Source organism: Camelus bactrianus, chromosome X (assembly GCF_048773025.1).
Source record: "Camelus bactrianus isolate YW-2024 breed Bactrian camel chromosome X, ASM4877302v1, whole genome shotgun sequence".
NCBI lineage: Eukaryota > Metazoa > Chordata > Mammalia > Artiodactyla > Camelidae > Camelus > Camelus bactrianus.
In genome coordinates, this window is record NC_133575.1 from 41,043,461 (window position 1) to 41,065,183 (window position 21,723).

The 21,723-nt window shown below is 49.2% G+C and overlaps 1 protein-coding gene across 8 annotated transcripts in view; it reads right to left on the reverse strand.

Moving 5' to 3' along the window:
* The window catches only part of NHSL2 (NHS like 2), a 268,211-nt gene that overhangs the window by 75,699 nt on the left and 170,789 nt on the right, over positions 1-21,723 (reverse strand). The window contains exon 1 of one of the 8 annotated variants that reach the window (XM_010973664.3): positions 1,687-9,414. The exons of the other annotated variants lie outside the window; for them this stretch is intronic. Coding sequence (XP_010971966.2) covers positions 1,687-1,729 — 43 coding nt within the window. The 5' untranslated portion in view covers positions 1,730-9,414. Of the gene's footprint in view, positions 1-1,686; positions 9,415-21,723 lie in introns of those variants that run through there. 8 annotated transcript variants of the gene reach the window in all.

Genomic DNA, 21,723 nt, shown 5'->3' on the forward strand with positions numbered 1-21,723 from the left:
CTTCACCTAGAGACTGAGGGGAGAGTGGGTGCTCTGGGGTGAGTGGCCTATACCTGCTGCAAGGAAAGGCTGGCCCAGGCCTCAAAGAGAACAAAGAAAAGGCGCTGGTCTCCTGTGGCATTAGAAGGCAGTGCCTGAATCAAGTCCCTCCATTAAAAGCTACACGGCAAAAAAAAAAAAAAAAAAAAAACCAGCTACAAGGCAGAAGGTTAAATATAGCCCTTTCCAGCTGTCTGGGACATAGATTTATGAAATGTCAGAGCTGTGTTAAGAGTGAGAAATGATTTTATCTCTGCTCTGTTTTTAGAGAATAGCAAGGAGGCAATCAAGAAGAGAAATAAATCTGGTCTTTCACCAATGGGCGGTGGGCAGCCATTGGAGGATTTCTGAGCTGCTGGGGCTGTTTTATAAGAGTGCACTCTGGCTGCAGAGTGGAGAATGGACTGGAAAGGGCAGGGCAAGAGTAGAAGCAGACAGTCGAGCGGGAGGCAGGGCGAGGGCGATGCCGGACCAGAGAGCTGGGAGGAGGGAGCCCAGTGCAGGATGGGGCCGGACCTGCAGCCCAGATGCCCATGGTGCCTCCCTCCCTCCCTCCTAGGAAGAGGAAAACCAGCTCCCACTTGCCCTTGTCTACTCCCTCGCCCTGTGACAGACACCCAGACGCCTCCCTCCTTTGCAAGGCAGCCTGTGGAGGGTCTGTTGGAAAGTTTCTCCTTGTCCACAGGTCCCAGTTCTGCCTCCTAAGCCCCGCTCAGACCCCATCTATGCCCTTCACCCTGTGATAGCTCCTCAAAGACCTGAAGACCAGAGACCACTTTCCTGTTTCTTCTCCTTGCCAGACAGCACATCATCCTCACAGTATTCCGTTTGCAGTTTTTCCAACTCCTTTAGCTCCTAAACTCCTTTTGAGTATACTCCTGCCCCAGAGGACCAGCTCGAACCCCGAGACATAGTATGGCCTCATGATCTGCCCTGCCAGTGCCTTCTGCAGCCGGAACTGGAGCTTCTAGTACATTTTCAAGAGCAGGCAACTGCAGTGTCACCTCCCCCATCGCGGCTCATCCTTTTCACACAAGCCTTGGTGTGGCTCAGGACCCTGAACTTGACTCCACACTCCTGCCAGGAAGTCTGGCTTGAACTGCGTTTAGAATGCACTTGGTCCCTGGGTAGTAACCTGTGTGGACGGATGTCCAGTGATAGGCACCCCTTCCCTGCCCTGTCCCAATACTTTGGTATTGCAAAAAAAAAAAAAATCAACATTTTAGCCAGAGTCCAGGTAAAGCCCCAAGACTGACTGAGACGGTACTTTCCACCATCCAAGAGACAAGGCCTCAGAGAGGATGTTAAGTCAACTTCTAGAAAATAAGATACAGTATTTCTTACATACACACAATTCTCCAGTCACTTTTCTCATCCCTCTAGAATCCCAGATTATCAGGGTTGGGATGTGATCACATCCACCCTCTCCTCCTCCAGAGCCACCCAATTTTGAATTCCTTTTATAGCCCCTCTGCCAAGTGGCTGTCCTGCCCCTCTGAATGGTCGCACGTTTCTAGTTCTAAGGGAACCTGCTTTCCCCTAAGCAGCTCAGGCTGCCAGCCCATGACCCTCCCCCTCAGTGAGCCCCGATGCTTCCCCCATCTCCCCTCTGCTGAGCACGTGACCCTGCTCCCACCGAAGACTCACCTCCCCGGCTCCAGAAGAGGGTGACAGCCTCAGCTCTCTCCATCCTAGCAGTGTGGATGTCCGAGACGCCACATCCAGCAACTCCTCATGCAAGGGAGAAGCGAGTGGTGGGTCCACACTGGGGGCAGGGAGCCCAGGGGCTCCACGCTGTTCTGAACCCTGTCCCCAGGCTCCTTGGCAGGCGCCCAGGGACTCTTCCTGAACCCCGTTTCCCAGCACCCTTGCTGGGTCAGTTTGGCCCCATTGGTCACATGCTCCGTTGCCTGTAAAGTTGTTCCTAGGCGGCCCAGCCCAGGGCAAGTGATACAGGATTCAAAAAGTGAATTTCCTCTCTCTCCTTTTCCACTCCCCACTGCCCTCACTTGCCTGCCCACAGCCACACCGGTCCAGTCCGTCCTGTCACAACGGGCCCTGTCTGTGAGTCGGTCTTGTCTTTCTCAAGGAAAAGTTCTCGGCCAAAAGCCCGAATCTGAGCCCCACAGAGGGCTGACCTCCCACTCGGCTGCTGTCCTGCGGCGAGGGGAAATGAGCAGGAACTGGCTGTCTGAGTCAGCGCCCTTGCTCTATTGTCACCGTGCGGGCCCCTTCCTTCCCAGAGGAGAGCCGTGCAGAGAGATAGGCCTTGTTTTTTGCAAGTCTCTCTTGCACACGCGCGCGCGCGCACACACACACACACACACACACTCTTTCTCTCTTGGCCTGGAACAAGTCTGTGCACTATGGCTGAATGCAGTTCAATTCAGTTCCCCCAAGAGGGATAAATGAGGAGTTTGGGATTAACAGATATACACTACTGTACATAAAATACATAAACAACAAAGACCTACTGTATAGCACAGGGAATATTCAATATCTTGTAATAGACTATAGTGGAAAAGAATCTGAAAAAGGATATATATATATGTATGTATAACTGACTCACTTTGCTGTACACCTGAAACTAACACAACACTGTAAATCAACTATACTTCAATTTAAAAAAATTAGTTTCCCCAAGTCCTTGTGAGTGCCTACTCTGGCAGAGGATCATGCCTACAGCACACAGAGGGTCATCTCCCAGCATCCTCGCCACAGACAGAGGAGCTAATGATGATGAGTCCCAGTAATGGGGAAGGAAGCTGAGAGGGAAAGGGGCTTTCCCAAGGTCCAACAGCCAGAAAACAGTGAGGCTCAGAGTCCGACTTTGCTCTCCATGGCATCAGGTGGAGAACCCTGCTGACCTTCCTCCCTGCTTCTTCCACCTCCACCCTGCCAGCCTTCTAGAATCAGATTTGCAGATTCTAGCAAAGTTTATTTCCGAGGGCACAAAGCATGAGAGAATTGCTGGCTTTAAAACTTTGAAAACCTATCTCATTCAAATTTGTTTCTGTGTGTTTAGAAAGACAAGGGCCCGGGAAACAAGCAGTGTGTGCCAGAAGCTTGTTACAGAGGGACTTCATGATCGCACTGGCAAAAAGCACAGGTAGATGGCCCGTGCCTTGTCCCAGTAACTGTCTTCTAATTGTTAGAGAGGCATCACAAGTTCTTGCTCATAGAGTGAAAAGACCTACCTGGAGCTGTGTTCTCTTTCCCATTTTTTTGCCAGAGGTGCAGAGGTACAGGAAAGCAACTTGAGGGAAGGAGCTGGGGACCTCCCCTGGAGGAACCACCTGGTCACCTAGAGGATGCTAAGCACCTCCTGTACCGACAAGACTCTCAACTCCTCCAGGGCAGGAGCTGGGCTGTGGGTCTCTGGAGGCCCCACCCTCAAAATAAATTTGTGTGGCTTGGAACAAAAAGCCATCTAAAAAGACTGACATGAAATTTCCAGACAAGGAGAATGCCTCATGCCTCGAAGGCTGGGAGAGGGTTAGCTTCTAGGAGCAAGGATCCATGGACATCACCCACTGCATTCAAGAACTTAAGTAGGCTGAGGCCCAAACAGTGAATGTGCGCTGTGCAACACCGAGAGGGTGGCCTCGGCAAGGCTGGCTTCCAGAGGCCCGACTGCAGCAGGTTAAGGAGGGAAATAGGAGGGGAAGGGAGACAACTCTCAGGAAGTCTGGCTGTGGTTAGAGAGGAAAGAAAGAGGGCCACAGCTGGAGGGAGAAGCAGAATTATGTATGGCTGGTAGTTAGATGTTTGTCAGGATGGGAGAGATACTGTGTGGGTTTTTTTCCTTTTCTTTTTCCTTTAATTTTAAATTTTTATACAATTTTAAAGGTTACTTTCCATTTACAATTATTACAAAATATTGGCTATATTCCCTGTGCTGTACAATACATCCTTTTTTTTTTTTTTTGCGCTTGTGGGGGGAGGTAATTAGGTTTATTTATTTATTTATTTTCTAGTGGAGGTACTGAGGATTGAACCCAGGACCTCATGCATGCTAAGCTTTCACTCTACCACTGAGCTATACCCTTCCCCTGGATGCTGTTTTTAAGTTGAGGAGTTTCCACCAAAATTGCTGCTCACCCTACCCTCTACAGCCCCTGTGGGCTGGACTTCATCCCAGACCAATTAAACCAGAATTTCTCAGGGGTGGAGCCCAGGCACTGATAGTGTTTTAAATCTCCCCAGGTTAGAACCCTTGCAATAGTTCTTGGTAGAGACTGAAGTCCAGTCTTAGCCCAGCTGGTGGGTGGAAGGCAAAGGCAGCCTGACTGTCTTAGCTCCCTCATGTTGATAGCTTAGAGTAGTGAACGGATTCGGGAGCTCTGTTGCCTAGACTCGAATCCCAGTCTCACTGGTGTGACCTTGGGCAAGTTACTCAACCTCTCTGAGTCTCAGTTTCCAATCTATAGATTAGCTATATAATTTAGTTTCTAAACTGTATATCCCCTTTAGAAGATAATAAAGGTACTTATACCATCAGGTTGTTGTGTGGATCCAATGAATTAATATCTGCAAAGTGCTCAGAATGCTGCCTAGTTTGGTAGAAGCTATGCTGGGGCTGGCCTGTGTCTTCTGTTATCTCTCCCGGACATCCACCTAAGGCTCAGGAGGGCCTCCATTCAAAAAGTCAGTGGTTCTGCCCTTGGTTTGGTCTCTCATCGGCTCTCATCCCTGGCCTGCCACGCACAGGCTGGAGTCTGTCATCCTCCCTACCCCCGGCAGCCACTTCTTACCAGGCTCCTGTTGGCTGGCACTGGCTGCTGCTGCCATGATGGCAGCTGCCACCGCACATGACCAGAGCCATGCCATTTGGGTTGGGAAGACTCCACTATTACAGTCTCTGCCGATATTTGTCTTTTGTCCCCCCAGCTAAGGTTATTGAGTTCTTTTGGCTGGAGTCAGGGCAAACAGTGGCCCCTGGTTGGGGAAATGATTGGTGTGTGTCAGTTTCCACACCACGCACTTCATTTGGCGGCAGTGGGGGAAGAGGTTGGAGTGCGACCTTCAGCTCTCTTAATCAAGACCCTGGCTTGGGTGGCCACCAAAAGAGATCGTCACCTTTCTGCTTTTGGTCTTTACCCTGAGCAGACAGCCCTTATCCCCAAGCCAGGCCCCAAAGCACCCAGAGAATAGGAAGGAGCTGGTGAGGGAACTGAAGGTTGGGGTAGATGTCCAGGAAGTCTGTCATGGTGCAGGGGCAGGGGTAGTCAAGAGTCTGGGAAAGGAGACAGTGGAAGCATCAGTGTCCAGCAATGAAAGCAAGGGCCGAAGCGTGAGGAGCTAAGCCACAGAAGTCAGAAATCCCAGAAGCCAGGCCCCCACAACCAAGTCCCCAAAACAGGAGCAAGGTCCCAGGCTGCTGGGTAGGTGAGAATACGTCAAAGGAACAATGTGCTAGACTTGGCACGTGCCTTTTATCTCCATGTGTGGCATGGGAGTGGGGCACATCTTCTCCGAGGCAAGCGGAAAGGGCCTAACCAGCAACCCTACCCCTCCAACCCTGACCTCCAGGTCTACAAATTCCACCAAAGAAACTCACAGAGGTGGCTCAGTGCCACCGTCCCCAATGCCAGAAACCAGACTCAGAGAAGACACTCCACCTGGATGGCAGGGAGCAATTGGGAGCCTCATCCGGCTTCTAGGACCCCACACTCCTCCATCTGTGCTTTTTGAGAATCTGACAGGAGATTGACTTTTTAAAATAGAAAATCTGCTGCTGAGAGACATGAAGGTTTCATCAAAGACCATTTACTCCACAGGGATGCAGATGGCAGTTAAGAGGCCATGGGAGCCCAGATTGTTTGCAAGTCCTGTCGGTGGGTGACGCAGGGCTGACCTATCAGCGTGCAGGACCCTCTACCAGGGACCTCTTTCCTTGTCATCTCAAGCATCATTTTTGCTTCTTCTCCATGTCAGAGCCTTGCCTGGTTTCTCCCAGCTTGATAATGGTCATATGGCCGTAGCCACGTGGCACAGGGTGTCCCCACCATGATGATGAGGACATCCTAGAGGATATGAGGACAACCCTGGGGCAGTGGTGACAGCAGCGTGGGGGTGAGGGGAGAGCAGCTGGACTGTGACGGGGTAACCATGGGCACATCTCTCTTCTGTGGGTCTATAAAGTGAAAGGTTTGTGGGAGATGAGTGGTTTCCAAGAGCCACATCTAACCTTTATTAAAATACCGGGGCAAGGTGGGGAGGGTATAGCTCAGTGGTAGAGTGCATACTTAGCACGCACGAGGTCCTGGGTTCAATCCTCATTACCTCCTTCAAACAAACAAACAAACAAACAAACTTAACTACCTCCCTCCCAGCCCCCAGAAAAAATACCTGGGTTCCATCATGATAGACAAAAATTCTACTTCTCCCAAGGAAGACTTTTCAATGTTGACATGTAAAAATAATATATACATGTTGTACTCCCCCAAGGCTCCCTCCACATGCCCGTTGAGAAGCTCAGAATCAGGTGATCCATAGAGACTCCGTCTACTCTGACAGTTGCAGGCAGTATTGAAGGCAGCACACGTGTGCTCCTTGCTTACAATGTGCCGGGGCTCCACCTTGTTTCATCCTCACAACCACCCTATGAAGTAGGCACTATGAGTCCTACCAGAGCCCTACCAGAGCAAAGAGGCAACTGAGACTCCAAGAGCTCAGGTCACTTTCCTAAAGGCCTGTAGCTAGTACGTGGTCAAGTCTGGCTGAGAACCCAAGCATCTGTAGAAGTCTTCACCACATTTTTTTAATCAATTATTCTAATTTCTCCAATGAATTTTAAACATTTTAGAAGAGAAATACAACCTTGCCCCAGATATTCCCCAACCATGGCTAAAACCAGAAAGTTTCACTTCATCAAATTTCACTAGCCTCCCATGCTCAGAGGACACACCTGAAACCACCCAGCAGCATAGTCCCAGCCTGGCTTTGTTGTCAACTGATGTGGGACAGTGACAAACAGTACCTATGACTTCTGTCTCCAAGTTTTTGTATCTCCACCATGATGAGGCTTTACACTGTGTGGCATTTTGCACCTGACAAAAAGCCCTTTAAAACATCCTATATCATTTACTCCTCACCACCAAGTAAGGTGGTGGTGGTGATTATTAGTATCCTCACATGGCAAATGGAGAAACTGAGGATATAGGAGTGAAATAACTTCCTCCAAAGACCTTAAGTAAGAATCAGGTCTTGGACTCAAACCAGAGGCTTCCACACTATGTCCACACACTTGGGGAGGGTATAGGTAGAGTGTGTGCTTAGCATGCACAAGATCCTGGGTTCAATCCCAATACCTCTATTAAAAAAAAAAAGAAATCCAGACACTTTCCTATTCCCTGTGGCTGCCTCTTTCCAAAAATGAGGCTCCTACTTCTGCATTTATGTCCTTCAAGGGTGTTTGCTGGCTCAGAGAAATTATATAATTTGGTCTTTTGGCTCGACAGAATGATTTGCCAGTGTCATTGTTCTATATGTTAGTGGTTTTTATTTTTCTTTGCCCAAACAACATTATAACAACATTAATGGAAGTCTAAGGGAAAGAAAAATTCGCCAAGAAGCCTGCCACCCACAATAAATCAAGTTTTGCTTTTTCCACAAATTCCCTTCCAGTCCTCACTCATGTGCAGACATGCTTTTTACAGGGTTTGTAGAGCAGCCTGGATAAAATTTGATACTGTGTCTTTTATATGTTATACTTTATTATGAGCATTGTCCATGTTGCTCAACTGTCTTCATAATTAGCTCTTTAGTGGCTCCATCGCACTTCAGTGACGTTGGCTGCATCAGATTGACTTGGTCATTCACCTATTATTTGACAGTAGGGTGGTCACTGTACTTTTCTTTTTGTTGTTGCTGTTGGGGGGAGGTAATTAGGTGTATGTATGTATGTATGTTTTTATTAAGATGGAAGTACTGGGGATTGAACCCATGTTAGGCATGCACTCTACCACTGAGCTATACCCTCCCCCTGTAGTTTTTTTTTAATGGAGGTACTGGGGATTGAACCCAGCACCTCAAGCATGCTAAGCATGTGCTCTACCCCTGAGCTATTTTCCTCCTCCATCATTGTACTTTTCATACCCGCTTTTTGCTTCCTTCTAGTTCTGACCCAAGAGATGTAGGAGCATCCCTTGGGACTGGCCTCAAGCCCAGGGCCTATGCCTCTACCTCCAACACATCTCTCAGGTGTGGGAGGTGAGGAGCACTGGGAAATATTTTGTTGGGTGGCCTAAAGTTTCAACTTCTTCCATACCTTCCAATGGGCTCATGAACTTGGGTTAGGAAATATACCTTTGGGAGGAGGGCCCCCAGGGGAATAGAGGCCACTTGACTCTCTTATAAGTCTCTGCCACTTTAGTGTCCATCATACTGAAATCAAGGCTTGTGAGAATTCCATAAGCTCGTGAATATGCCAGAGCTGGGTCAACTACGAAAATGCCATGCAAATGCAATGGGATGACTTCTTCATTGTGTGGTCCAGAGAATGATGGACTTATTTTCACCTGGAAGCACAGGTCACCTTGCTCATAGTGCTGGTGTGGAGAGGGATTGGGAAGCAGCATGATACCAGTTGTCTCTGCATCTGAAGCCCCTCTCAACACCTGATTTGGCCTGAAATTCAAGAATCCCTCCTCTTTCTTGCTAAGTCAGGAATCCTCAGCTCTAGTTTCTGGACCCAACATGGAGCCTCCAATGAGTTCAATTATTCCAACAACACAAACGCGTCATCAGACAGACATACAGTAGGACTTCTCCAAGGCTGAGAATTGCAGTCCTAGTTGCTATAGAGATCTGCTGGCCCTCCCAGAACAGAACCACAGAACCCTCCTTTCACCACACCCAGTCTCCAGAGTTACTAACTCCTGCTACAGATGCAGAGATGCTGAAAAGCACGTGGCATGGTGCAACAGGCACGAGCTTGACCATCAGACAGACTTGGCCTCAAATCAGGCTCTGCCACTTCCTTGTTATCAGACCATGGGGGCAGCTCTTCCCCTGAATCTCAGTTTCCTCCTCTGTAAAATGGTATCAACAATCCTTGCCTGGAGGTTGTTCTGAGTGTTAAGGAAAGCTGTAGGTGAAAAGTGCTGGCATAAAATAGGTGTGTGACAGTAGTTCCCTTTCTTGTCTCTGTGGGATACTGGTTCAAAGAGATGGTTCACATGCTGTGTAGTTACAGTAGTGCTAGCACGTATCTCTCCCGACCCCATACAGATTCACAGGGCAACAGGGCTACACTTACAAAGCAGGTGTGACCATTAATGAGAAATCAATTCTAACTCCCAAGCCTGGTAGACAGGTCTTCCCAGTGTCAAAGCAACCTATGCTCCAAGGTCATGTTGGGCTTTCACATGCTGTGACCACCCCGCCCCCACCTCCACCTCCACCTGCACCTCCACCTCCACCTGCTTTGCAGCTGCACTGGCTACACCATGGCCCCCTGAATATGCCAAGGTCACTCGTAGTTCCATTCTAAGTCAAGAGCCAAGGTGTTCCCCATCTGCAATCATAATCACTCCTATTTCACTTGAAAAGCAATCTCTACTTTCTAAAAGCTTTTCTAATATCTTACACCACATACTCCCAAGCCCCCTTGGCAGGGGTGGGATGGGGTAGTGTGCTAAGGATCCCCTTAAAGGATTTGTAGCTTTTTATAGCTGAAGAATGGAGGTAGTGGAGGTGAATGACTTGCCTAAGATCACCCCGCTTGTTCACAGGCAAGAGAGGTCAGAACCCAAGCTTTCCAAGGCTTGGTCAATGGCTCTTCCCTACCCTTTAGGAAACACATTTTAGCTCTTGCCTTCGAAAAGCTCACATTTTACTAGGGCAGATAAGCATTTAATAAACAACCATAAAAATGACAATGCCTGAAGGAAGTCAATCTAAAAAGGCTACATACTGTATGATTCCAACCATATAACATTCTGGAAAAGGAAAAAGTATGTTAATATTAAAAGGATCATTGGTTGCTAGAGGGGTTGGTGTGGGAGGGGGAGAGATGAATAGTTGGAGCACAGAGGATTCTTACGGCAATGAAAATACCCTGAATGATACCATAATGATGAATCCATGTCATTATACATTTGTCCCAACCCATAGAATGCACAACACCAAGAGTGAACCATAATGTAAACTGCAGACTTTGGGTGATAATGATGTGTTAGTGTAGGTTTATCAATTCTAACAAATGCACCACTCTGGTTGGGGGTGTGGATCACCAGTGGGACTATGCGTGTGTAGGGTCAGGAGGCATGTGGGAAATCTCTATACTTTCTCTTCAATTTTGCTGTGAACCTAAAACTGCTCTTCAAAATGAAAGTCTTTATTTAAAAAAAGACAGATGAAAAGCACATTGGAAAAAAAAAAAGAGATAATGCCAGCAATGATAAACTTATGTACAAGGTACCAAATTAATACGGAGGAGGGAAGGATGAACTCTGCTGATTTTGTACGGAGGAAAGAGGTCATTCAGGCAAAGCTTCAAAGAAGAGGTGACACCCAATCATGGTTTTGAAGGATAAATAGGAAATTGCCGAGAGAAGATAGGGGATTAGAGGCAGGGGCCTAGGCAGAGGAAAGTACACTTGTGAAAGCATGGAAGTGTGGAATGGGCATGGTGCATTTGGAAAACCACTAGTCATTCAAGATGGCTGGATGGTCAAGTTCAACAGGAAGTTACAGAGTTAAGGCTGGAGAAGTAGGTGGGGCCGATCATGGAAGGTCTCTAAGGTGTACTAAGGAACATAAACTTTACTCTAGGCACTGGTGTTCCCAAACCTCAGGCAATCATGTTTCACATTCTTAACTTTTTCCATTTCCATGCACCACCTCTACTACTATTTACTTAGCCATTTCATTGAAAAAGATTCACTTTAAAAACATTTGATCTTGCTCTAATAAAAAAAATATATGAGAAACCACGGGTTGGATTTACCAGTTAGATTTTTTCCTCATATACATTAAAATATATACAGAACTCTGAAAAGCAAAAAAAAAAAAAAAAAAAAAAAAAGATTTCATCTATACCACCTGCAAATGATCCCCTGGGCCACCTAGGATATGCAGGGCATGCATTGGGTGCAATCCTGATCTCCCTTCGTCCAATTAGCAAGGCTTGGGTTCATAGCAAAGGAGTGCAGGGCCAGATCTGGGAGAAAGGCAAATGTGGAGGCAGGGAGCCTAGTTCTGGAACAGGCCAGAGATAACAAAGGCCTGGACTCAGATACTGTTAATGGGAGAAGAGGAGGGACTGTCAGGTTTCAGAGGAAGACTCAACAATAAATACTTGTTGAATAGATGGATGGGTGGTTGGATGGATGAATGGATGGTTGAGTGGACAGATGGGTGGGTGGATAGGTGGGTGAATGGGTGGATGGATGGATGGGTGGATGAGTGGAAATTGTGTGAGGTAACGGAGACAGAGGAGTGAAGGATGACTCCCAAGTTTCTAGTTTGGGTATCTAGAGAGATGGTGGTATCATCAAGAGAAGATGGAAAGGAGAAAGGGGAGCTTCCCTGCAGGGGTAGATGTGCTCAGCTGAGTGTGAGGTCCTTGTGTGATATTCAGGTAGAGATGAGGCAGTTGACTATGTCAGTTTGAGCTGGAGGTAGAAATTTGGAGGCCAAGCCTCTGGAGGTGGTCTCTGGGTGGGGCCTTGACTGCCAGAGGGGAAGGCACAGAGTAAGAGGAGACAGGGCTGAGACGGCTCAGAGGAAAGGACATTTGCATGTAAGGGTGGGCAATGGAAGAAGTTCTTTCTTTCTCCACAAAGTCTTTCCTGGTGACCTCAGGATAGACCACCTCCCGTGGTCAGGGCCTCACCTCCTCCCTTAGACCATTTACTGCCTATTTCCTGTACTCAAATCCTCTCCTTGACCAGTCTGTGGGCAGCCTGGGGTTGGGAGGCTAACCAGCCTTTCTCTAGTTAGCTCAGTGGGAGTGAGTGTTCAACTAAGGCTTCCAGGACTGCCTCTAGGGATGGCGAGCCTGCAGGAGCAGTGCTGGGGGAAGGCGAGGGCAGGAGGTGGAGTGAGAGAGAGGAAGATGTGGTCCTGAGATGACTTCCTCAGGCAACCAGAAGCTGGTCCAGGAGTTACTGCCTCCAGGATGACCGTGGATTGGAGCTGGCATTGAAGATGCAAAGCAATTTCTAAGAAATGAAATGGCGGCTCATAACCATCCCAAGCTGTAACACCAGTAGTTCTGTGCTACATAAAAGTTATCCTTGAGCTCCTGCACTGGGCTGTACAGAGCATCACTATTTAAGACCAGCAGGTCCTGAGCCTCCAGCTCTCTGGCAGAGGCAAGATGCTATGAGGTGATGGTTGGGCCATTCACCTAATGGTAGCTAGTGTGAACCCAGAAGATTCCAAAGAAACTTCAATGCCCAGAACTTTTGCCATTGGCTCAGTCCACCATAGGGGCCCCAATTTAGCCCACCCAGGAGGCCAAAACAGGCCCTGCTTTGACAGGTGGGCCCCAGTGGTAGTCACCCTGCCTGTTGGCACATCTCGAGTCATTTGTCTGTAGCTTCCCTCCCTGCTACACCCTGTGAGACCCCCATTCTAGGGCTGCCCCTAGGACTGGATGGACAACTCCCCTCAACCAGATGGCCAGCCGAGTCCCCAGGAGAAGGCAAAGGCAACCCTCTGGGACCGAGCACAGCAGACTTTCAGCAAGACACCAGTCTATTTGTGGTTGTCTTATTGTAAACTTGAGTTAAACTTGGCAAAAACTTTCCCTTCCTTCCCACTGGCCTGAACAGTAGATGAGGGCCTCCCAGACAGGTACAGAGGGAAAACCACAGGCTTCTTTGTGAGGAGGGATGCTGAGAAGGAAGAGGCGGGGACACTATCAAGACAGAGGGAGGAGGTCAAGGAAGGTACCCCCTGGCCCTAGTGTCTGTGGCCTGATCTGAAGCGGCAGTGGCAGGTGCTTCCCAGTGACCATGGGGTAAGCAGAAGGGAAAAGAGTTGGTGGGGGCGAATGGGACGAGAGAAGTTGCATCCACGTTGCTCCTGCCCTGCCTGAGATGGCAGGCTAGGAAAAGTTGTCTCCAGATCCCGTCTCCAGGATTTCCACACTGTCAGCATCCAGAAAGGGGTCGTTGAGGGGATCTATGCCAGCACCCTCGAGTCCTCGTCTGGAGAGGGACTGGGGGCGAAGCAGGGCACGCCCAGGGTAGGAGGGCAACAAGCTCAAAGCTGGCACGTGCGGTGAGGAGAGCTCCCTGCCGGGGCTGGGGCGGGAGATGGGGGCAGGGCATTACACAGCAAGAAACAGATTCATCTGGATCATTCGGTGCATGCAGCATAGGAGGTAGAGCCAGGAGAGGTGTAGGTGTACCGTGCTGGGTGCGGGCGGCTGAGGGAGATGAAGGTTTGAATAACAAAGGAGGCTCGGAAAGGCTAAGCCCTGCATGGTTCCAGGTCTCTGCCTACTGGATGCAGACAGAAAGCACAGTCCTAGCAATAAACTTCAGTCCACGGCACGTTGCTCACTTCCCTGACGCTCCAGCTCCCCTCCAGAGGCTACACGGGCTTGCTGGCGAAGAGGCCGGCCCCTGCCAGCTTGGGGAGCTCTGACTTATGCAATTCAGGCTGGCGCGGGAGCAGGAGAGCGGGGAGTTCACCGGCATCTCCCTCGGGCTCTCTCCCCGCCCCCTGCCAGCCCCTGAAAGTCACGCCAAGGGTCAGGGGCCCCCGCGCGGCTGCAGCTGGGGAGGCCCTGGCTGCAGGGGCCCCGGAAAAAAGGAGGGAAGGGAAGAGAGTACCTGTTGCTGAATGCATCCTGCTTTGGCTCTTACTCCTCGGTTGCTTGTGGTGAGAGTTGCCCATCATTCTGTTCTGGACTGGCAGCCGCCCCGTGGCTGCCGCCGCCGCCTCCTCCTCCTCCTCCTCCTCCTCCTCCTCCTCCTCCTCCTTTTCCTCCTCCTCCTCCTCCTCCCCCTCCTCCCTCCCTCCTCCTCCTCTGCCTGTGCTCCTCCCCAGGTGCTTACATCACCTCAGCTTTGCTTCTCACACACATAGCTCATCCAAATCCCACTTGTGCCCCTGGCACACAATTGTCCAGACCTGACCCTCTCACTTGGACTAGAGCCTGCTAGGAGCTTCTCCCAACCTCTCTCTCCCCCTCTCTCCCTCTCTCTCCCTCCCTCTCTCCCTCCCTTCCTCTCTCTCTCCCCCTCCCTTCCCCCTCCCCCTTGCTTAGTGCTCTACTCAGGTTGAGCAGCCCAGGTTCCAGGAGACCCCTAGCGAGCCCCGAGTGTGGCCCCCGCCGCATCTGCCTCTGCAGCCGGGGCCAGCACGGGCGCCCTTGGGGACCTGTCTCGCCAGCTCTCACCGTCCCTGGCTGCTTCTGTTCCTAGTGCTGTCATTTCTGCTGCCGCTAGCTCGCGGCTCCGTCTGCAGAAGCTCACAGGAGCGAGGGGGGCCAATAACAGAGTCTAATCCGGGAGTGTGACAGGGACCAGTGAAGGAATGTGCTCCCCAGGAATTCTAAGTGACACAGCACCCCGCTCTGCTGGGAGATGGATCCAGTTCTGTAAGTGACAGCTGCCAATGGACTCTGGGCTCCAGTCCTGCCTGAGACCTGGGGAAATCTGGGCAGAGCACAAGGCTGCCACTGCAGACTGGGAGCGAACATAGCCAGCTGCCTCTTGCATGCCCAATGCAGCCACTAGGCGTACCTGCCTCCTTGTCAGACACACCTGAAGTCTCACTCCACTCTCCCCTCCATTGCCTGCCTTGTCTTCCCAGGGAAGGGCAGCGCTGGCAGCCCAGAGATGCACAGACTGGAACCGGGACCCTTGGCAGCCAATGAGAAGGCTCCTTCCACGAGTCCGACTGTAAATCCTTTCTCGCGCTCTCTCTCTCTCTCTCTCTCCCTCCCTCCCTTTCTCTCTCTCTCTCCCTTTTCCTCTTTCTCTCTCTCTCTCACACACACACAGCTGCTCACTGCAAGTGCTGCAGCCTTGTGGGATAAATGACACGGGGCAGGTTGTGCTGGCTTGGCAGCTCATTTCAACCCCAACAGCCTGGCAGCCAGGAAGGGCCATGGCTCCTGGAATCAACTCTGCCAGAGCCAGACAGCCCTGAGTGACTTCACTTACTTAGCGGAGTTGTGGTACTGCCCAAAGCTGATGTCATCAGACTCATGCTCACAGAGACAGGGGGCCTGTCAGTCACAGTCACAGAGCACTGTGGGTGCAGGTCCAGCTAGAGCCTCAGCCTGGCAGACTTGGGGCACTGTGCCACCGAGAAAGCAGAGCTTTCTGACTTGGGGGCAAGACGTCCAAAGAAGGATCCACTGTTCATCCATCCATCTATCCATCCATTCATCCACCCACTCTTCTATTCAGTCACTGAGTCATTCTTTCAACAGTTCCCAGCGATCTGCTCTGGCAGTCAGGCCTTGTGCTAAGTGTTGGGGACACAGAGGCATAAGTCACTATCTAGGAGGGGTGACCCAAGTGTCAACAGACCATGACAGTACAGTGTGATCACTGCTATATCAGGAAAAGGATCCACATGTTGTGAGAGCAGCGAAGAGAAATTTCTTCAGTCTGGAAGAATTGAAGATACCTTCCCAAAGGAGGTGACTCTTGGACTGGGTCAAGAAGGATGAAAAAGACTTGGCCAGATCCAGCAAGGAAATGGGTAGATTGTTAAGTATTTGGAATAGTACCCATGCTAGGAACCTCTCCTGCCAGGCCCCCAGCTGTCAAGGGTCTCTTCAGTTTTCTTCATCAATGCCATACACATCCCTTAAGCTCCACCTCTGTGCCAGACAGAGGCTACAGAGGGAGACAGACACTGACTTCAAGGCTCCCCAGCCTCATGGGGGAGACAGATCATTATACTGAGAAGTCACAGGATGGTGTGATCCTTGCTTGGGTTTTGCAGCTCACTGTAGAATGTCTCAGGAGGCCTCCATGGGGATCAACCAGAGGTCAGAAAAGAGGTCTTGGAAAACAGAGGTCCCAGAGAAAGTGTGAAGGACCAAGAGTGCAGCATCTTGGGAAAATAGACTTATGAATATGAGAAAAATCTTAAGGATGTATGAACATAGCAAAAACTTTGAAAGTGAGGTTTGGGGACAGTTTGGTCCCTGCCCTCTTGTCCACTTGTGATGGGTCCTAGATATGAGTCTTGGTGCATTTAAGGTTGTAAACATGGACTGAAAAAAGCTTAGAGAAGCAGGAAGAGATAGAACCATGATATCTTGAGATGGTCCTAAAATGCATGGGATACCCTGAAAGTCAAAACCGAATCAAACTCAACTGGGCTGTGCACCTGGGACACCCGATTATATTCTCAGGGACTAGGTGAAGGAACTTGAATAGGAAGAGGCATGTTTTGGAAGTGTTTGGGGAGCAAGGGGATGGAAGTGACTGCTGAGGAATGAGTGAACGATAAACTGAACACATCTGTGTACCCACTACCCAGGTCAAGAAGTTAAGCCTGACCAAGACTACAAAAGCCCTCCTCAGAGCAGTTTTTAAATCATCATTGCAGATCTCCTGATAATAGCTTTGTCGGGTAGATATTATTAGTTCATTCCACTTTATAGATACCGAAATGGAGGCTAAGAGAAGGGAGGCAGCTTGGCTAGGGTCTCCATTGGCCTCTCCACTGGGCCTCTCCACATGCTCAAGTTGTTTCCAGAGGAGAAAAGCCAACAGAACAGAACAGAACAGAACAGCAGACACAGAGACCCCTCCTTTCTCCCTGTGTCTCTCAACCTTATCATACCTCTCCCTCCTCCTCTTCTATTTTAAAAAAGTTATTGAAGTGTAGTTGATTTATAATGTTAATTTCAGGTGTACAGCAAAGTGATTCAGTTATACATACATACATACATATATATATTGTTTTCAGATTCTTTTCCATTATAGGTTATTACAAGATACTGAATATAGTTCCCTTGCTATGCAGTAGGTCCTTGTTGTTTATTTTATATATAGTAATGTCTGTCTGTTAATCCCCACCTCCTCTTCTTGTCTGAGTTTCTCATATGGGGAGAATGCAGCCTGTGTTCCACATCCTCACCTCCTCCCTACTGTAGCCCCAGCCCATCCTACCCACTACCACAGCTTCCCTCACCCAGTCACCAGTCTCCCTGTGGCCACAGCTAGTAGATTATTTAGCATCTTTTCTCATTGGACCTCCCTGCTCTGTTTGCCAGTGGGGGTGGTCATACACTCCCTCTTCACCAAATTAACCCAACTAGTACCTGGGGTAGCCAGGATTTGAATCCCTGTCAGTTTCTCTCCAAATTCAGGGCCATTGCCACCATATCCCTCTTTATCATCTAAAGGGGATGGGAAATGCCTTTAGGCATCTTTACCACTTTCCTCTCCGCCCCCTATCCTTTCACTGAGTCCTGTAAGTTGTTCTTTAGAACTGTCTCATATCCAAGCACTTCTCAGTGTCACCCTCAGTGTCACTTCCTTCACCCGGGCCCCAGCCACCATTAGCCCCCTACCTTGGAACATCCTCTTCATTGGGTTCCCTATTTCTACCCCTGCATCCTAGAATCTATTCTTCACTCAACAGCCAGAGTGGGGTTTTACAAACATAAACCAAATCTCTTGGAACCTTCCAATGATCTGTTGTCTAAAGTGTCAAGTCCATGATCTTTAGCCAATACTCAGAATCCAACCCATCTGACTTCATCACCTTCTCTCCCTTTGTTCCCTGAAACAAACCCCTCTACCCATTCAATCTATGGGCTACTCATATTCTTTACCTTGTCCTTGTCCTGGTCTTTTATCACTCCATGGTACAGCAACTCGGGAAAGGCTTTGGAGTCAGAGAAATCTGAATTCAAATCCTCACTCTGCCACTTCTACCCGTGTGATCTTGCAAAGTTACTTAACCTCCCCAGCCTTGATTTTCCTAATCCATATAATGGAGTATGAAAACATCTAACTTGCAGTCTACTGTGAGACTTCCATTAGCTGATGGGCATCAGGCACATAGTAGGCACTTGCTAAAAAGTGCTTCTCATCCCCTTCTCACTGTCTCTCTCTCTCTCTCATGTTCCCAAATCCTACAGCCCCTCAAGCTTCAGCTCAACCTCACACTCCCATGGAAGCCCCCACCCTACCTACCCTCAGTCTGCAGGGATTACTCCCTCGTCTGAGTACCTTCAGCCCGAGCTGTATGAGCCATTCACTTGTCCCTAAACATAGATGTCCTAGAATTCTTAAGAAATCTTCCATGTGCTCATGAACATGTGCCCCGGCAGCTTGTGAGTTCCTTGAGAGATGGGTCAAACTTTGCATCTTCAAGTCTGCTCTGCACAGGGACAGGCACAGATGTCTTAGTGTTTGCTGGTGAATCAAGCTGAACCAAGCTACCCTGCCCATGCAGTCCTTCCTTCCTCCTCTTCCTCCACGGCTCCTTTGCTCCCTGACAACACCTCCAAAAGTTCCACATGCTTGGTCGTCATGTCCCCACCAACCTGAGAGTCTTCTGAGAATGTTCTCATCCTTTCTAACTTAGCAGGGAGGACCTCCAGGACCTCCGGGCGTGTGGTGCTAGTGACAGCTGTTCTGATGGTTCCAATGATGCAAGATCACTGCCTGTGGAAAGGTGCCAGGAAGATCAGCTACCCTTTGAGTTGAGCACTGTGCTGGGGCTGGGCTGGGGGAAGGGGGATGCAGTGGCTTTAGGAAGGGGTTAGACCCCTCATGGTGTCCTCATGTGGAGTTTTGGAGGGAAAAGGGCTTCCTTCCGGCACGCATGCAGGCCAGTCCAGGCCCCTCACCCAACTTGTTGCCTTAGACACACCAGGAGAGGTGACTGAGAAGTCTGAGGCCTAAAATAAGCAAGTCTGGGGTCCATTTCCCCAAAGTGAAAGCGTTTAAGGCTCATTGTTGTCACCTCATCAGACATGCCCAGCTGTACTTGGGGCAGGGGGACAGGGTGGACAGGGTGGTGCTGTCTCCAGACTGTCCCTGGGAGCCCACGAGCTGGGACTAGAGCCAGTGTGTCGCTTTAGTCATGTTCTCACTCACTCCCTTGAAACCACCCTGCAATGTGTGGGTTATTAGGTCCAGTTCTGCAGATGAGGAAGCAGAGATGGGGAAGGGAGGTGGGGCTGCTAAGTGGCACCGTCATTGGGACCGGAACCCAACCCGGGTCCTCCTCCCTCTGCTGGCCTGGCTGCCATGACCCGCACACACACTGACTTGCTGTGGGGAATCTCCAGGTGCAAGTTCCATAAGGAGAAGTGGATTCTTTCCCCCCACCACCCTTTTCATAAATACTTAACTAGTCCTTTTCAAGGAGAAGCAGATTCTGATACACAGCTCTGACTCTGGCTCCAGCGAGCCCCTGGTGGTTCACTCAGCAGTCTGTCCTAGGGACACTTTCCAAGTGCGCATCAGTCACAGCTCCTCAAGCCTGAAGTTCCTACCTCTCTTCCAGCCCCAAATAAGAGCTGTCTGTTTTCTATTTCTTCTGCCATGAGTGCTCTTCCTTCCACTTCCTTCTCTGCTTGTGAGAAGTCACACTCATCTCTCAAGACCCAGCCTCTTCCTCCTGGACGCTCTCTCTCAGCCTTGCAGGCAGAAGCAAATTCACCTCCGCGTGGCCATAACTTCTTCACGAATGTCAGGTCCACTGCGCATGCCTCCTTGTCCTGCTTCAGGCCTTTCCTCATCTTCCCAAAGGTAAACAGCCTCCTCCTTGTGTTTATGCCCACAGTACAATACAGTGTTTCCCAAAGTGTGCTACACACTTTGCTGGTAGATGTGAGGCAAATGGCACGAGAGGAGATTCTCAATATACGTGAAGGATCTTTTTTAAGTTTAATAGTCATGTATTTATTTTAATACATATTAAATTCTAATAATGTTTAGAGGAAAAATCTAGTACATAAAATGTGTAATTTTCTGAGAACTCAAGGCTGAATTAAATGAGTTGGTTTAAAGAAAAATAGTTCAGAAGCTGTAAAGCATATTCAACTACTTACACTTTCCTCCCAGGGCTGTTGTAAGAAGATCTGCAAACACTGCTTTGAGGGGAGCTTCTTTAGCCCTGGTCAGGCTCAACCTCTTGACCTGGGTAGTGGGTACACGGGTGTGTTTGCTTTGTCACTGTTCATCAGTGTGAACATTTTTTGGTGTGTACTTGTGATGTGTGTGCTTTTTGGTGTGCATGTTAATTACCCATAACTATTTATTTTTGCAAAAGCAGCTGACACAATTTTAAAAACAGAATACTATATATAAAATAGATAAACAAGGATCTACTGTATAGCACAGGGGACTACATTAAATTTCTTGTAAGAACTAATAATGGAAAAGAATCTGAAAAAGAATAGATTTTTTATATATACGTTTAACTGAATCACTTTGCTGTACACCAGAAACTAACACCACATTTGTAAATGATCTATACATCAATAAAAAATGGTTTTTTAAAAACATTACCCTTTTTATTTTTTTGAGGGGGAGGTAATTAGGTTTATTTATTTACTTATTTATTTAAATGGAGGTACTGGGGATTGAACCCAGGACCTGGTGCATGCTAAGCATGTGCACTACCACTGAGCTATACCCTCCCCCCTAAAAACTGATTTTTTAGAAAAGGAAAAGAACCCAGTCCCTCACTCAAGGGGATTTGAATACTTTGTATTTAGGGTCCACGTGACTAGAAGGGCAGTGATGCCATTAACATCCAAAAGAGAGGGGGGTGGTGTGGGTGTACAGAAAGGGGGTTTTGGGAAGGCAGGAGGCTGAGGATTTGTGATCTGGGGCATGTTTTCTCCTTTGGCTCCTGTCCCAGTAAGAAAGCCAGAGCACCTTCTGAGAGCTGGTGCTGACGAGTAGCAGGCCAAGAGGGTGGAACCAGCCTGGATCATAAACGAGCAGAAATCCCAGAGGCTAAGCAGAGAGGCCAGCACACAGGACAGAATGCTGGCCGGCTGCTTCATAACTTTGGGTGGGTCTTGGCCTCTCTCTGAGCCCCACTGAGTTTCCACCTGGGCAGTGAAACATACAGACCTAATCAGTCCAGAGGGTCTTCTCAGCTCTGACATTCAGAAACGTCTCATCCTGGGCACTGATGTTTGTTAGTCAACGCGTGTGTTCTCGAATGATCAGAGCACTCATTCTGTTCTAGGCAATGTGTGGCCACAGGGGACATAAGAATGAGAGTCCCTAGCTGCTGCCCTTAGGGGTCTCTCAGGCTTCAGTTTTCCCCTATATACTTGCCAATGGGGATAGACCAGCACCAGGTTCCGGAGTAGAAGGGTCTCTGGAGACTTGCAAAGGAAACCTCAGCTGGGGTTGGAGACGGACACGCCTCCGAAGGCTGGAAGGCCAGAGAAATGTGTGAAGGAGGCTGGGGGAGGCAGTAGGGGCTGGCGGAGAGCTGCAGTGTGTCCACTGCCCACCCCAACCCCGGCCCCCAACTCTCAACCTCCAATCGGGGAAACCTCTATGGTACGCTGGCCCGACACAACCTATCTGTGGTCCAAAGGCTGCCAACAGTTTGCCAGTTTGCTTCCCACCGGTTTTGGCCTCCCAGTCCTTTTGAGCCAATATGCCAACATATGTATATTGATGTATCAATGATATTAATGTAATACTGTGCTAATCGATTTTATAAGTTATAAAACATAAACAAATATGGAAATTAAGATGTGATCAA